We start from the raw sequence: 18,205 nt of genomic DNA on the forward strand, positions 1-18,205 counted from the left end.
GAGACACGACTGGAAAAGGGGGGAGGGGTCATTGTATGTTTGAGCAGGATCTATTAGAATTTTGTCTGACATCATTATACATGTTATTTAAGACTACATTTCATGTCTTCAGAAATCCATTGGTAGCATTTAGTCATTCATGTCTACTCTAATTGGAATACATGATTATAAGCTTCACCATGTAAGCAGAGCATAAAATATGAATGTTTCTATAAGAGAAAAATATATACAGAAGAATTTCTTGAACTCTTACCAATCAGTTTTTCATCACTTTATGAAGAAAATCATAACTGTACAGCAAAAAAAATTCTATTATCCCTCTATCAATCCCTTGCCTTCTATATTCTTTTTATTAGAGATTCTATTGATGCTTGGATTCTACTTCCTTCTGTTTGCCTCACTGCCTGAGATGCCTCATGCAGATGCTGAATCCCACGACCTAAACTAGCAATGGAGGGGGCTGCAGGGAGAGACTCAACAGCACACTCAATCCCATCACCATACAAAAGCAAGCTTGTACAAGTTCCAATACTGCCTGCAAATGTAGCCCAAGGCAAGAACCCAACAGGTTGCACCTTTCGCTTCCTCATTATTTCATAGAAAGCTGTTCTCATGACTGAAATACTGGTTTTTTCAGCTGAGGCTATAACACCGTGAGCAACAGCTCAAATCTTTTCAGCAGATACTGCTGCCTCCATGATGCCAGATGTTTTGGCTCCTGAAGTCGCAATCCCTGGAGCCACAACTTTATAATGGCCAAAGGCAAAAGCCAGCACTTTCTGCATCTGGCTGAGACTGATTTTGAGTGAAGTTGGAATTTTGAAAGTGATAACCTTCACCAGTGTTGATGCAGGGACTACTTTGGTCAGTGATGAAGCTCCAAAAACTGCTGTCGCTCCAGCCCCTACTGCCACCATAGGTTTATCTGTTAATAACCACTTCTTCTCACTATGATTCATCATAACCCCTTTGACCTCAGAATTTGTGATCAGCTCTCCAACCAACTCTTTGACTTCAACAGGAAGAGGAGTATCCCAGTGCTTCCTAAGACCAGCCAAGGCAATAGCATCTACCACCGCCACAATGGTCTTAAACTTATCAGTCTGACTCCGAATGGCCTGCGCAAAGAGAGTGTGCAACTTGTCATCAGCCGGAATCTCCGAGAACTCAATGTTATCTGACTTTGCAGCACCTTTCCTATTACTCGGCCTCAACCCCTTATTATTAGGAGCAATTCTAAGCCCCTCAACAGCAATTCAGAAAGTATAGACCTCAGAAACAGTTCTTTTATCAAAAACCTCCCCTCTATTCACATCCAACAGCATCTTCTGCACATGTGCCAGTGCCTTCCCAAGCGACGGAAGATCACCAAATATACTATACAAATCCTCAAGCAAAGCATAAATAGACCTGGCAAAACCAGGGGTCTCATAACTATTCGATGGCTGAATTTCCTCATTACCCTTCTCCAAAACAGAACCAGCATTAGCACCACTACTAAGCAAAAGTGGATCCAAAGAACCAGATAAAGCCTTGGCCAACATCATCCTAAGTTCCTTATCAAGAGAAAACCTCTTCAAAGCCGAAGGAGCCCAAGAAGCAGCATGCTGCTTAGGAACCAAACTATTAATAAGACTCCGAAAATGACTCCCCCTATAGGAGTTGCTATCACTATCACTATTATTACTATTACCCCAAGAAGAAGGAGACTCTATAACAAGAAACGAAGATCCAACATCCTCAGCAGCCCTCTTAGCAGCCAACAAGGGACCATGAAAACTGGTCCCGAAAATCTCCCTCAACACAAAGTTACATGCAACACTCTCGTACATGTCCCTACCAATTTTATCAAGAAAACAACGTTTGATTACCCCGAAAGAAGAGGTTGGTACCGGAACGGAGTCCTCTTCGGACTGAAGCTCGGAGAAGGGGGAAACGGCGGCTTGCACCAAAACGGCGTCGGGTTTGATCTCCTTGATGAGACACGTGGCATCGGAGGCTGATCGCTCCGATAAATTGAGAGAGGAGAGAATGTAAATGATTGATTGGGTATGGGGATCACGCAGCGCGAATACGAATTGCTTCGTGTCTTGGGGGATGCTCAGTTTCTTCACCAATTGCTTCGAATCTCTTAGCTCGTCCACTCTGAATGGCCATAGGTTCTGCAGATTCCACAACCACGCAATCGCAATTTTGAGAGAAAAAAAAAAAAAAACGAAGAAGAAACTGAATGCTGTGTAGTAGTCGCGCGTGATTGCTACAGATTGAGGGATTACGTCAAGATAGAATACAGTATTGATTAAAATGCTGCTAGTATTTAGTAATACTCAAAAAAAAAAAAATGAAAGGGCAAATATTCATATTCTTGCTTGAATTTGATAAGATTCATCGAAGATGTAAAATTAAAATTTAAATGTAGAAAGGTGCCATATGGAATTAGAGTCAATGGTTGAAACTTAACGGTTAAATAAAATTGTCATCCTGTTTACACATTTAAAGATAAAAATTTTAATTTTTATCTTTGAGATATCAAATTGTTACCCCTTAACAAATTCAAGGATGAATTTGGATATTTATCCAAAATAAAAATAAGACTAAAACCAATTCAAACTACTTCATATTAGATTATTAGATTGGACTAAATATTTAAATTTTAAATCAAATTAATTGAATGATAAAAAATTGAAGTGATTAAATCATAATATATTTTTTCTCTTGAAAATCAATCCAATTTGACTAAAAAAAAACTTACATGGTAAAATGTAAATTACTATTAATGCAAAGTAATGTTAAATAGCAAATACAAAAATTGTAATACTTTTTTAAAAAAAAAACACTACAGGTAGTCTCTGTTAACAAAAATTACTTACTTTTACATAATTCATTATGTTTACATTAAACTTTCTAAATCTATTACATATTTTTTTTTATCAATTTACAAACAACATAGCAGTTTTGCATATTAAAGTTAAGAGTCTCATTAAGTTAATAGTTTTATTAATTGAATTCATATTGACGTATTAAGTCTCATTAAGAATAATTGTGTTATCCTCAACAATAACTGCAAATGTCAACAATGACAGTGGTGAACATATTAATTATTACTGATTAGCGACAGTGATCAAATTCTTTAGTCCTTGTTGACGCCACCTGAGGTAGAAGGTAGCTAGCTAGATTTTAACAGCGATGGCCAAAGTCACCTAAAAAAGCTGGAAATTATTTTTAGATATAAATACTTTTTTGAAAACTTGTAGCAGACATGAAAGCTACTATAAAAAATATCATTCAACCAAACGCCCACGTTACACTATGAATAATACACACAACACTACAAAAATTTGGCTTTCTAATCACCTTAAGATACAACAATTGGACCATGATGAGTGGCTTATTTTTCCAACTCAGCTGAATATTTTAGTCTTTACAACATGGTTGAAGAATAGACATACTTGGGATGCAGTCAACTGAAAGAGCTGACCGTGCAACCTCCCTGATCAAGTATTGTGTTGGCCATTTAATGTGGTGGATTGTTAACGACTGAAAAAGCCAGGTCCGGCTCGAGAAAGAAGCTCCTCTCCAGCATCCTTACCCATCTTTATCATATCTTCGAAAGCATATGGGCCAATTCTGGAAGTTTCAAGCACTGCACAAACCATGTTACAGACATGCTTAAAGAATAATAATAACTTTCGAAGCTTTAGAAACTAATACAAGTCTCAATAGTCAAAATTGAAAAGAAGTTCATACCACGGATTCCATCAGGGGATGCAACTAATCCTCTAAACAAGCAATTGCCATCCTCATTTCTGCTAGCATAGCCTGCAATAGGAGTGCGGCAAGACCCTTCCAACTTTTCAAGGAAGGCTCTTTCACAGGAAACTGCTAGTCTTGTTTCTTCATGATTCAGTGAAGCAAGGTATTCCGCCTGCATAAATCAGCCAACCACATAAAGAGAAACTAAACTAATAATTATGCAATTGTATCAAGCTCGGAATTGTTTTCTCCTTGAAATATTTAAGATAGAATAGTTCCTCAGTCCTCACTATAAAGTCTCTTATATTGATAAAGTCTCTTATACTATGGATTACAAAATGTAATCCATCATTAACTAATTATCATCTAAGGAAACATCTCTGTAACAGGCCCAAGTGGCAAGATGATGCAAATAATGCATTATAGTTAATTAAATACTCACCATTTTATCATCATTACTTCTACAGGCTATTCCAATTGCACCTTGGGCAACAGCTGGAAGCATGTCATCAATTGATAGGATCGAAGTCACATTTTCCGTCATATTTAAACGTTTGAGTCCAGCTAATGCCAATAGGGTAGCTTGGACAATGCCCTCACTGAGTTTTCTCAGCCTTGTTTGGACATTGCCACGGAAATTTTCCTCCACCTGAGATTAAAATTATAGGTTAGATAAGAATCATTCAGTGGTCCAGAAAACTAAATTGCCACTAATGAAGAACTAGAGAACAGTTAAATGAAACAAGACACAAAAAAGGAAATGTTAAAGAAACACAATCATACAGATAGAAATCATATAAGAAGGCTAGACTTTTATAAGAAGACACAGGTAATGCCCATTATCCTAGTAAAAGACTCTCAATCAAGACACTGTCTATCACTTTACAGTTTACACTCATTGCCCTGATTGTATTAAGCCCTATTACCATATTTGATACCACCTATAATAAAATAACAATGGTATGAAGCAATACCAGTCCCCATTTCATGTCCTCAGAAATCTATTGATAGCATTTGGTAGACATGTTAGAATAGGATGGAGCATAACATGAGTTTTATTCTATGTTTGATGTATCTTAAAATAGAACAAAATGGGATATTAAGTTAAAAAGGCATGACATCTTAAGGAGTGGAACCAAAAAAAGGCAGAACAGGACAGAACCATGCCGTTCCGTTCTGTCCACAAACTACCATTGTATCCTTGGTTTGACAGAGAAACCATCCAATCTAGGGGCTGATTTTTAAGCATGAATAACATACAGAATCCCAGATCCACGGCAATTTATCTAAATTACAATTGGTTATAAACAAAATTAACCACCCTCCTCCCCCAATAAAAATTTGAATGCCTCCCATAGATGACCTTAACTATATAAATTATTAAGTACTAAAGTCACCAAAACAGATGGTCCACAGCTAAAAATCATCTCACAAGAAAACAGCAGTGATAATGAATTGATGATATTAGTGCCCATTCTCTCTCTTGTAAAAGGAAATGGAAATCATAATTGTGCTTTAGGCTTTTAGTATAATAATTAGAAAGATAAAAGACGATGAAAAAAGATAATGTCAAGAACAGAGAAATGAGTTTAATATTAATGGAAACATTTATATAGTGGAAAAATCATGATAATACAAGCTTACATTTAGAGATGGGTATCTGTGCAGTATCTGTGACTTTCGTCTGAGTGAAGCAGTACCAACAATACTTCCAGAGGGTAGATCAGCCAGTGAAGCTGCACTCAAGGATATAAATGCATCTCTTACATCCTCACGTGGAAGGTTGCATGGTAGAATTGTTTTATCAGGTAAGTACGTAGGAACATCTTTCATTGAGTGGACAGCGATGTCAATGTCACCGTTTATGAGTGCCTCGTCTATTTCTTTTGTGAATAGGCCCTTCCCACCAATGTCTGCAAGTGGCTGTGATAGTATTTTGTCACCAGTTGTTTTTATTATTACAATCTGAATAGCCCCTTCTTCTGCTAGCTCTGCATGTGATGCCATGAGCTTGTCTCTGGTCTCATATGCCTGAGCCAGAGCTAGTGGACTGCTCTAAATATAACAAAATTATAAATAAACCCAAATAAACATGGGGAATCCAAGACCATTTGTCAAACCAAACATGGAAGCAAGCAGAATCACGCAGCTAATAACAATCAATCGGGTAAAAAATTAATATAAAATTTTCATTACAGAAGGAAACAAAGATAAGATTGCTTTTCTTTCAAATGATTTAAATTTACTCCAATCCCTAGAGTTTAATAGGGTATGAACTATGAAGTCAACTTAAATCTACCAAGATGGGTACAATTTACAAGCATTTCACTTTCACAGTTTCACCCATTATTTCATTTATCCTCTTTCTGAAATTTTTGTTTTTCGTACATCAAACAAAAACAAGCAAGCAGCATCGTTTAATCGAGGATCATGTGACAATCTTCATGAAGCATAACTGTTGCATAAAGTAAAGTCCATTCTGTTTCGACAATCACAAATCCACATACAAGCACAGGAATTGTCTTCATTTCTGTCATAAAACTAGCATTGAAAACTAAATTTGAAAATGAGGGCAAAGTTTTGAACAGATTCAGGACTCAATATTTTCACAGACTTGTTCTTTAAAAGAAACGCTCATAAGAAGCTAAAGGTGTTATTTTGAAGGGGAGGGTACCTTCCTCTGGTACCAATTCTGAGGAGAGCAACCTTAGTCTGGGAAGTTTGTTGCTCAACGGCAATGGAAGCCCTGATGCCACATTTGGAGAAAGCTGAAGTTCTGATTCTGAAAGATGGGAACACCAATGCAGAGCAGAGGGTCTCCATTTCACAACTTGAATTGCCTTGCCGCTGATAGATAGATATGATTTGATCTCCCAAAGATAAAACGATAGGATATGGTCCTACCCTACCCAAACTAGTTTAATTATATTCGTCTAAAGGGATAAAATGGATTGCCCCATTATTTTTCTAAGTATTGTATTTTATTCTATCACCCCAACGATTACATTTAGTTCTTGTCGTCACCCATCATCCACTTGGGTTTTTGACTTCCTCCGTGGCTGTGGACTACTAAGTTGTCACTGGCTCCAAATTTTAGGGTTTTAACTTTTTAAGCTTATTATTATTACGTCATTATTTTTAAGAATTTTAGCTTAAAATAACTATTTTAAATATAATAAAAAAAATTGAATAGGTGTAAAATATTGGACATTGTCAATGTAAGATCCTGAAGTAAAAAAATAAAAAAAAATAAGATTAAATATGTTGTTCATACTTGTAATATATACATTTTTTTTAATTTATTATCTAAAAAATAGTTTTTTATTTTACTATTTAACATTTTAAATTTTTTTATATTTATCATTAATCTTATCTATTAAGTAATGACATGTTAAATTAACATACTATCAAGTCATTAGTTAAATGATGATGTGATAAGCTAACTGGGTCTAATGTGATTATTTAACAGATTTAGACTAATTACATATATTAAAAATAAAATTTTAAAAATGTTAGATAGTAAAATAAAAAAAATTAAGTAATAAACTTAAAAAGAAATATATTAAAAATATGATAAACATATTTGAGAAAAAAAAAGTATTTTTCAATATAAAATACATGTTCTTCCCAAAACATATATTTCATTTTGGCATCTCTTTGACAGGAAAAATCATTAAAGAATGGGGAAAAAACTGTTGACAAAAGGAAATGGTATGGAAGATGAGAAAAATGTAAAAAATATAGGCGAATATAGTATGGTCTATTTAACTTTTTGGTTTGTATTTAAATAGACTAGATAGAATAGCCCGCCTATTAAACGGACCACGTCTTTATTTGATTTGCGTCTAGCAATTTTTCACCTCAATAATAAAAAAAATTACAAAATTATTTAAATAATATAACCTAAACATTATTTATATAAATAATACAAATCACTATTTAAGATAAGAAATCAGTTTTTCCTAAATCAATTTCTCACCTTTGTTTTATTTATATCATTTTACAATTTTTTTAATTTAGCATTAGCTAATGTAAAATACAAGAAAATTACAAATATTATTGTAACTATTTCAATTATTATTTAACCTTTTATTATATAATTGTATTTTATTGTAAATTTTATAATTATAAAATACTCTTCATTTTTGTACTTATATTTTATAATCTTAAAAAATTAAAATAAAGATTAACAAAGTACATGTGAATGAAAAAAGTATTTATTTTTTTAATAAAAAAAGCATTTTTTAATTTTTCTTTTATAATCTAATATAAGCATTTTGTGTCAACTTAACTAACACTAAACTCTATTGTGTTTGATATCAAACATCATCTATGTGAAAGTTAAAAATAATTGAATCAATTCTAACAAAGTTTGTAATTTTCCTGTATTTTGCGTTAGCTTGATCGACACTAAATTAATAATAATTAACAAATTAATTATTGGGGAATCAAAGGTGAGAAATCTGTGGGGAATCAAATCTCACCTTAAATAATGATTTGTATCGTTTATATAAATAATTTTTGGGTTGTATTATTTGGATATTTTTTAAAAAAATTTGGTATTATTGGGGTGAAAAATTCTTGCGTCTAGTTCATTTAACTAAGGGCTAATCACTAATGAATCGGCTTGTGAGCCCAATAATAAAAAAATGTAAGAAAATATTGTGAAAGTTAAAAATAATTGAATCAATTCTAATAAAATTTATAATTTCTCTGTATTTTGTGTCAGCTTGATCGACGCTAAATAAATAAAAAATAACAAATTAATTCTTGGGGAATCAAAGGTGAGAAATCTGTGAGGAATCAAATCTCACTTTAAATAATGATTTGTATCGTTCATATAAATAATTTTTGGGTTGTATTATTTGGATATTTTTTAAAAAATTTTGGTATTATTGGGGTGAAAAATTCTTGCGTCTAGTTCATTTAACTAAGGGCTAATCACTAATGAATCGGCTTGTGAGCCCAATAATAAAAAAAAAAATGTAAGAAAATACTGTATTGAAGACTTGCAAACTCAATGAATGCAGCTAATAACCTCACAATACATTTTAGAGAGGGATAATAAAGTTTACCTAAGTCTCAAACCAAATATTAGTTTCATTCCCGGTTTAAAGAATCCAAATTTGTAGGATACCACGGGTCTCATCGTGATTTAAAGATTCTAATTATAGTTCTTACTAAAAAATATTAAAAACTAAAAATATAAAAAATTGAACAAATATAACATAAGATTATGATTTCCATCTGGTAATAATCAATTTTCTGTGTTCATATTTCTTTCCTCGTGTTGATATTTTTAATTCTACTAGGGCTGGAGATGGATCATACTAAAAAGTTGCCATGCATTTGCATTTCCTTATAAATCCCCAAAAGTTGCCATGCTGATACTTGCAGGGTATTATTTCTATTTGTTTTTAGCTTTATTAAGTCCTTTCTCTTCAGGAACAAGAATGTTCCATAATCCACATGAGAATCTTGTTGAGAAGAAAATTGGAGGAGCAGAACGAGTTACAGCAAGTTATTCAACTTCAAGAAAGAAGGCTGATGAATTTGCACCTTCTAGGCTTAAGTATAATCACATTCGCCATCACCAATGTAGTCTCTCCTATAGAGCTTCTCTGCCCTCACCACAAATTCATAGTCATATTAACAACAGCCTTAAAGGAAATTAATATTACAGGTGAATTGATTGTAACCCCATGATAAGTTCCAGAAAAGCAGGATAAACACTTTGTTGATATACATTTTCTTGCACAATGACAATTGACAACCTCGTTTCAACTATTTTGATATTAATTTTGTTGCACAGTGACAACCTTGATCCAGCTAGCATGCATGATACTAGCAGTGGGAATAAGGAGAGTACAGAGGCAGAAATAACATATCAGGTATCTTTCTGGTCTTATTCTTGTCTGTTGCATCTGTAATGCAGGTTTTTGTGGTTATTACTCTTTTTTCTTTTCTCCCTTGTGGGTATGGTTGTGTTCCAAGTTTTTTATATTGTTATTTTGTTCTTTTCTTGTCTGTGGAGCAGACCCTTCATGATAGCCTTTTTGCTTCCCAAACAAAAGCTGCTGGAGATAACTGGCATTGGCAGAGGACAGTGAGAGTGCTTTATTCTCAACAACTTGATATGTCTGAACAATTTAGATCACTTCTAGTGACATAACCTCTCATTAGTTTTCTTTCATATCAAGGGTATTACTGGTTGCAGTTTGTAGGCTGCACTTCTCTGCCATAGTAATGTATGTTGTGGTGACAATTGAATTGAAGTGTGGGTTTCAGGTTCTGCATTTCTAGATTTTGAATTGTAGGCAATAAAAATAGAAGTGGGAATTGGGGATATTTTTAAGGTAACATGTACCTTTTTCTTTTCTTTTTCTTGAAAATTTCACTAGTTAAAATCAACTCAAGTTTAATTGGTTTTGAATAATTTAATATAAGTGAGATGTTTTTCAAGTTACCATGGAAAGAATTGATTTCAGGTGTAAAATAAACAGGCTCATAGTCATCAGCTTGCTTGACTGTCACTGTGCAACATCAACATGCATAAGTAATTTGAAACTATTTTCTTTGTAAAAATGGTATTGCTACGTGGAATGTTGGACACTGAGTACTCTTCCATGCATAGAGCTATGCCCGTGAGGATTGAGGAATACTTGTGGGACAGGACCCATTTTGTCCTAGTTTAATGTTAGTCAGTTATTAAATTAAACTTAAGTGTAGCAAATTAAATGAAGTACTATATATATTGTCTTGTGTTGCTTAGTGCGAGGTCCACATGTGGGGAAATGGTAATCTGCGGTCACATGGTGATGGTTTGGTGCTGATATTACAAGAGAAGAGAACAATTTTACAGGGAGGCATCACACTCTTTCACTGTCACTTATTTACAACTCAGTGAAATGTTTTGTTTGGTGGACAATAGAACCCTAATATTATGAACTTAAATTACTATTTTAGCTCTTTGCATCGTTCAATTTGTTTTGGCCAGGATTTGTAGGCTTGTAGCCTTACCACAAAGGTTCTGCAACCGTAAATGGGAAGGTAATTCGGCCTTCTCTTTCATTTTTTGTGTAAACTTTAACATATTATGTGTCAATTGAAAAATAATCAACTTATGAAGGGGCAACTGTTTAAAAAAGTAAAATAAAATATTGCAAACTATGAGTTTAACTTTATCAATACATTTTTTAACCCAGTAAAAAAAATACATTTTTAATATTTTTGTATTTCTTGATTTTTTAACCATTTAGGAGTATCTTATACCAGTACTCGTATGTGTATATATAGACTATAAAATAAAGAATAAAAAAGGCTATAAAATAAAAATCAATTAGATGACCGTTTTTACTTTTTAGTTAAAGGAGACAAACGAAACGCCGATAGCATGGGTAAAAACTGAGGCGTGTTGGAAACGGGATAGTCTAATTAATTTTGTTTGATATTGAAAATTGAATCCCAACTACCCTCATCGAAGTTAAGCTGAAGTAACAAGCATTACACTGGTTTTTGCTTCTCCAAGCATCACTTCTTTACATGCAATGAATATTCTTTTACCAAAGAAAAGAATTGTCCTCGAGCCTTATTAGAACGGTGAGGTTATAATTTCCCAAAGTTATGTTGTGTTAGGCTATATTATTTGACAAACCAACCAGTCAAACCAACCAATTTGATTATACCAACAAAACCCGAAATAATATGCCCCATTGAACTTACTTTACTCATTACACTAAGATCGGTGCAAACGAAACAAAAGGATTGATTCTTTTTCCCTTTGTACCTCCCAATGTGGGCGCGTCAGGCCTCTATTTTTTGCAAAGTCAAAGTAGACAAAGATGGGTGACTAGAAAATTTGGCTTTTTGTAAGTAAGCACACTCCACAGAGCCAGATAATCCGATTCCCATGGTTAGGAAGCAAACAGAAAAGTTTCGCATCAATGGTTCAGCAAACCCCTGTACTTTACTTAATGTTGCAGATTTAGTTTCCTTGAAAGGAAGGTGGTCCAAATGATGGCCATCCAGAAAATGGTGACGTTGCTGGCTAGATACCTGCAAGTCATGTGCCTCCACCACCACACCTATCATTCAAAGCCCCTTTATAAATAAAAAAATGCTATGCAATGCAACCTTGTTTCATAGAAATAAATGAAAGAGTGTGAAAAGTTGGTGGGTCAGCACTTGAAGATAAGGAGTTAAAGGTTTGTGCTTTATAGTAGTTTTATATATAGTTGCAAAAACCATGGGTTACTTACAAGCAGATTTTGGTGCAGGTGCAACAGAGAAACAAATACTACTCATTTAGTGTGTGTGTGTGTGTGTGTGAACTACTGAAGAGTACTCCTTGGAAACCAAAGTATAAAGGTACAACTAGTTTATCTGCTTCTTGGCGTGATTCATTTTACTGCTTCATTCATTTTCATAGTTAGATAATTTCCCAAAGTTAATGTTGTTGTATTCGATTTCATGGTTAATACTGCGTTCACTAAAATCTCTTTCTTCCGGGATTAATTTCTGGTATCTATCTTCATCTTAGAGAGGATCTATCTTCATCTTAGAGAGGAAAATGGTTGTCCAAAATCTCAAAAAACTCTTTTTTTTGGAAAGAAAAGAAATAAAAAGAAATGAATTAGACCATTTATGCATGTAAGTGATGGATCAATAAAAAGTAATACAGAACTCACGCTGGTGCAGCTCATGTTTTATCCTTGTTCCTTTTTCTGTGATTTTTGTTCCCATTGTTCTTCGTTCTGTCCTTGTGATCTCTTGAAAAAACATTCTGGGTGGGTTCGTCTCCACGTGAAAGAGAAAGTTGAAAAAAGTACAAGCGAGGGTACACGCGTCTCAGTGTACATGCGACACATCATTTCTTTTTATATTTGCTTGTTCAACAAACATTAGTCTTTGACTATGTATGACTTGCAGGCAGAGTTAAAGGGTTTCAAGTTACAACATTTAGGTTAAATTATTCGGTTCCTCTCTTTAGTTTCACGGACTTTTTAATTCTTATAATTTATAGTTTAGAAGTAATTTTTTTTTTAGATTTTAACTCTCTTTTAATTTTTAAAAAAAAAAATTAAAATATAAATTATAAAAAATTTAAAAAATCACTTTAAAATTATAAAAGACTAAAAGATAGAAACTATAAACACAAATGAGTAATTAAACCCAACATTATATTTAGTGATACACTTATAGTCTCTTCTACCTTATATAAACAAAAAAATAATTAATTTTAAGTTAATTAAGAAAGTTAATTGATATTATTTAATTTTTAAATTTTAAGTAAAAAATAAGATTAATTTTAAAATACTTTTCATTAAAACTTATATCATGAATAGAAAAATCATTAAAAATAAAAATAAAATTAAATAAAAAAATGTTTTAAGAATAATAATATTAAATACAAGCTCAACGATAAAATCACTTTTTTTTACATATGAGTTGGGTGCATTCCTATATTGTTGGTCGGTGGTAGCCACCCCCACCCTAATTCAATATAGAATAATGACAACACATATACATTGAAGTCAATGTTCTAATATGTGGAACAACAGCAGCAGCAGCATGGAAGCAATGGAAGGTGGTATATCGAATAGTACAGCTACAGGTATTAATTTCTTTTGAAATTTTATATTTATAAGATTATTTTTTATATATATGTTGACTCACACACACGCACTCAAACTAACAAATAATCTAGTACAGTACAATATTTTTACTCTATGGTTTCTTGTGGTGGCATTTTGTATGGCTTTGTCATTGACCTATAGGCTATAGCATTTGTTTAAGATATATTTTCTTCCATGAAATAAAAAATATAAAGCAAGATTTGTGATTGGCCAAATACCATTTATTCATATGATATTTTTTAATAATTTTTTTTCTATAACCACATTAATAATCTTATTTTGTAGTATTTTCTTTTCTCTTCTTATTTTATCGCACAAAAATTAGACAAATTTTATTGTGCATTTTCAATGTAATATTAAATGGAGATCGTCTTGTAATAAGGGTATCATTTTAGCATGACATGTTGTGTGTATGTATGTCCACGTGTGCCGTGAAATAAATAAAAAAAATGTTCTGTGTCTCTGTTGACAAATGTGTTGTGTTAATTGGAAATTTAATTATTAGGAACGACAGAGTCAGAGTTGGAAGCCTTGCAGAGAGAGCATGAAGAGAAAAATTTAAAAATTCAAGAGCTCAAGAGACAGATTGAATTGACAAAGAACCGCTTGGAAAAGAAAAAGAAAGAAGTCACGGAGGAGCAAATGGGAGGTTTCAATACCCTAAGCAATAAATATAACAGCCTGAGAGAGGAATACAATGCAATGCTAGCTGAGAAATTAAGGGAATCAAAGTAGTAAATCTCAAATTATTAAGCCTAGCTATAAACATTATTAGTTTCGGATATATTTAATCAAATATATGAATATAAATTAAAGTTAACTATTGTTTCTCCATCTTGCTTGTATTTTCTGTTTCAAGAAATGAGACTAAGAGGGATGATTCCCCTTGACATGAAAACATAATCTGACGAGCAATGTGTATGAATGATTAACTAGTAGTGCATATTCTTATGTTCTGCACGTACGGGATAAATTATTCATAAGAGAATAATATTTTAAATAATAAAATAAATAAATATTTTTATAAAAATTAATATGACATTTCAACATAGATTTATTATTTCTCTGCATCTTGCTTGTATTTTCTGGTTCAAGAAATGAGACTAAGAGGGGCTGTTCCCCCTTCAAACGAAAACATAATCAGACGAACATTGTTTACCAATATAGATTTATGGAGATTGATTGTCACGCACACATTAGAAAAATTTATTAAAAATCACAACTGCTCCAATATTTGTATTATAAATACTATTAAGAATGTGTTTGTTTAATGAATAATTTTTTAGTTCTAAAAATATTATTCTTGAAAATAAAACATGAAAATATTATGTCTGGATATATTATAAAAATGTGTTTGACTAACTTTAAGAATGGTTAGAAATATTTTTTATATGTTGAGGAATAATTATTCATATTTTACTATGATATTATAATATATAGGATTATTTTTATAGGGAAACATTATTTATTATTGGTTGTTTGTCATCTTAAAAAAATAATTAAGTTTAAGATGATACAAACTTCTATTTTAACGATAATAAGTAAAGAATCATTAAAAAGATAAGCTTTGTTGTACTAATGATATTAAACAGTGATTCTTATTCTTTTCTCCTTATGATAACAATCATCCAACAGAAATTTGGTTTGTATTTATTTAAACAAAGTAAGTAAAAAAAAATATCACAAACTAAATTATGACACTTCTTATATATTTGTCATTTAGGGCATAAATAAGCGTTTTACAGATGTGCATATATACTTGACACACTTATTCAAAGTAAATAGATATAGGAGCATATATATATATATATTTCTGTTAGTTTCAATTAGTTGAAACTAAGTTGGTATTTAGGTGATTTATCAGGATTGAAGAGACCAAAATGACGCTCAGTATCAGCACCTTGCTTCTGGTTTTCGTCAAACATGGCGAACAAGTAAGTCTCTATAGACTCACCAGGCCTCTTTGGAGTTCCATTCCCACTCGAGGCATGACGAATCAAATTAGCATAGTAAGTGCCTGCATTATCAATTGAGGCTCCAGCTCCACCTTCAGATGGCCACCCACTCTCAGAAACCACTATCTGCAAATTGGACGCTCCCACTTTCTCCAAAGCAGCATATATTGAATCCAACATAGCATCAAAGAGGTTTTGGTACCCAACGTCGTTGTTTCCTTGTTGGGTAAAAAGAGCATAGGCAAGAGGAATGCTTTGATCATTTGCATAAGCAAAGTAAGGGTACACGTTGGCAAGAAGTGGGGCCCCATTGCTCACTAGGAAGTTGATTATGGGTTTTATGTATGGCTCCGCATCGCTAGTGAAAACGCCATCATTGGGAGGGTAAGAGTTAGTAATCAAAGTAGAGTCTATAGCTGTTGACACCTTAATTTGTAAATTTGCTGATGAAATTGCATTCTGAATGTTGGTCATGGCAGATAGAATATATTGTGCCTCATTGGTATTGGGATGAATTTCATTTCCAACAGCGATGTACTTGAAATTGACGTCTTGCGAGTAAGGTGTAACATATTTATTGACCCAATCTGTAGCAGCATTGGAGTCTGTCAATGATTGAAGGGTTTCCTTAGCCACGTCCATAATCAACTCAATGCCTGAACCTCTAAGGGCTTGGAGTGCTTCTTCATCTGGGTAGTATATACGCATTCTACCAATGCCATTTGTTTTATATAAGTCCACAACTTCTTGCCTTGATGGTAGATTATCACCAATCACTCCATAGCAAACTCCTATGGATTGTGCAACTGCATAATATATTTAAGTAATAGTTAAGTCATTCTGAGATGATAAAGTCATTAATATTTCAAGGAATAAAATATATGATAAGGTTATGTGTATCGCATATATTAACAGATCGAGGGAGCTTCTCTCGTGAAAGTAAAATAGATAATTAATATTGATCGTATTGTGAGGTCAAAGATTACAATACAACCTTTTTTAAGACATGCAATTTTTTAAATGGTTAAATGATAACATTTAATTTTGACTATTATAATCAAATATTTTCTCATTACACACCCAATTTTGTAGACATGATTAAAAAGTTAATTGATGACACAAGAGTTTTGGCAACTTATAGCTGTGCGTGACTGTGGAGAAAATCGAATAAGAATTATTGTAAAAAATGAAAATTATAAAGGTAGATCATTGTATTTGAGTGATTAAAAAATTGTGCATGCTGTAAAAAAAAATGTGCATGTTTTTTTGAAATGGTCATATAGCTTCTAACTAACTTTTAATTTTCACCATCAATCTATGATTTATATGGTCACACACACTATTACAAGATTTTAAATTACACTAAAAAAAATAAGTTTGCATGTTTATAAGAAAATATTTTTTTGGATACATACATGTTAAAGAATACTTAAAACCACATCATCAAAGTCCTTAAGGTTTTTTTTTAAAAAAAATGTATGTTTGTGTGGTGACACACACATAACAAGTCTATATATTATGAAATACTTAAAACGACATCATGAAATCCTTAATAAAAAACTTCAAATGACATCATATAAATCATCATTTATAAAAAGAAATTGTTGTAAGCTACAGATGTAAAAGTATGGGCCGGTGTTTAATTACGAGTATAGATTTAGATTTTGAATGTTTAGGTCAAATTTAATGCAATTCGTCCAAACTCGTTCATATACCAAATTGAGTAATAATTTTTATTTTTGAACTCGTGAACTCAATATGTTGTGCTGACATTTTTTTTAATTTATTATTTATATATACATATATTTTAAATTACAAATATTAATTTATTGTTTAGTACAAGTATGCAACGTTGATAAAATTCAATATCTTTAGAATGTGCATTTATTTTTAATTAAATATACAATAATTAACTATAGAATATGTAAAAATTGGTAAGAAAAAAAAATTATTCTTTAGGACACTTAAAATAACTATAAAAGCTTAGACCTGACTTACTCAACCCAAGTCAATTTATTTGTGACTAGATTGATTCAGTTTAAATTTAACAACAAAATCACATAAATTCAACTCAACCAATATAATTTTGAACGAATTGAATAAAAGATTTAGTTAAATCCAACTTAAACCAACCTTGAATACCCCTTATGTTAAAGCTGAAATATTCCTTGTATTTTACCTAATTGATAAAAGTTTTTTATTGATGAGAAATTTATCTTTATAATATATAAGTTTTTTTATAATATTTTATGCTATTATTTTCTCTCTATCTGTTTCTATCATGACCCTCTTAATTCTGACTTCCCTCTCTTATCTTACTATCTCTCGTATATGGTTGTAAAAAAAATTGAAATAATTAATGTGTTATATAAAGTAATAATTTGTCAGAATATTTGATATAATCTCGATAGAATGTAAATATATCCAATAAAAATAACTAAACAAATTAATATGATTATTGCAATCTATAGGCCTGCTCAAGTAGCTAGTTGTATAACATACTAAGGAGCAAAAGGGAGGAAAAAAAGTTGCGTTACTTAGGAAGGGAGAGAAATATAGACCTGTAATGGACGATAGCATTCCAACAAGCAGAAATATGGCAGACATTGCAGTGTTGTTTTTAAGAAACAAATCAATGTATTATGCCAAATCTTAACACAACTCCTATATCTTTTACCCTTAAGCCAACCTCTATTTATAAGCATACAGAACCCGAAAATATGCATGGTATGGCACGGTAGTGCTTCTACAACAAAGACTTTTAGCCCAGTCAATCAGTTATTGAGTGTTCAAAATTTGCTGTTGAATTCCAACAAAATCCAACCGCTAATTTTGGTGAATATTCATAATTATATTGATGGC

General features: G+C 32.3%; 3 protein-coding genes and 1 long non-coding RNA gene across 4 annotated transcripts; 1 reads left to right on the forward strand and 3 right to left on the reverse strand.

Annotated features, from left to right (window-relative positions):
- Nucleotides 1-665: 665 nt before the first annotated feature.
- Nucleotides 666-3,514, reverse strand: LOC114380247. The gene is made up of 3 exons (XM_028339254.1): nucleotides 3,479-3,514; nucleotides 1,299-2,162; nucleotides 666-1,217 (listed from the first exon to the last, which is right to left on the reverse strand). The coding sequence occupies exons 1-3, from the start codon at nucleotides 3,512-3,514 to the stop codon at nucleotides 666-668; spliced, it is 1,452 nt and encodes a 483-aa protein (XP_028195055.1).
- On the reverse strand, nucleotides 3,237-6,726 carry LOC114380226 (porphobilinogen deaminase, chloroplastic-like). The gene is made up of 5 exons (XM_028339224.1): nucleotides 6,428-6,726; nucleotides 5,398-5,803; nucleotides 4,196-4,402; nucleotides 3,748-3,925; nucleotides 3,237-3,643 (listed from the first exon to the last, which is right to left on the reverse strand). Exons 1-5 carry the CDS (start codon nucleotides 6,574-6,576, stop codon nucleotides 3,531-3,533), a joined length of 1,053 nt encoding a protein of 350 aa, XP_028195025.1. The 5' UTR covers nucleotides 6,577-6,726; the 3' UTR covers nucleotides 3,237-3,530.
- A 4,960-nt stretch (nucleotides 6,727-11,686) lies between these two features.
- On the forward strand, nucleotides 11,687-14,291 carry LOC114379472. Its single transcript, XR_003659502.1, has 4 exons — nucleotides 11,687-11,957; nucleotides 12,030-12,120; nucleotides 13,314-13,366; nucleotides 13,894-14,291. It is a non-coding gene; the product is annotated as an uncharacterized LOC114379472 (long non-coding RNA).
- Nucleotides 14,292-15,015: 724 nt separating this feature from the next.
- LOC114378176 (glucan endo-1,3-beta-glucosidase) lies at nucleotides 15,016-18,035 on the reverse strand. The gene is made up of 2 exons (XM_028336723.1): nucleotides 17,905-18,035; nucleotides 15,016-16,149 (listed from the first exon to the last, which is right to left on the reverse strand). The coding sequence occupies exons 1-2, from the start codon at nucleotides 17,948-17,950 to the stop codon at nucleotides 15,215-15,217; spliced, it is 981 nt and encodes a 326-aa protein (XP_028192524.1). The 5' UTR covers nucleotides 17,951-18,035; the 3' UTR covers nucleotides 15,016-15,214.
- Nucleotides 18,036-18,205: the final 170 nt, after the last annotated feature.

This window comes from Glycine soja, chromosome 12 (genome assembly GCF_004193775.1).
Source record: "Glycine soja cultivar W05 chromosome 12, ASM419377v2, whole genome shotgun sequence".
Classification (NCBI taxonomy): Eukaryota; Viridiplantae; Streptophyta; class Magnoliopsida; order Fabales; family Fabaceae; genus Glycine; species Glycine soja.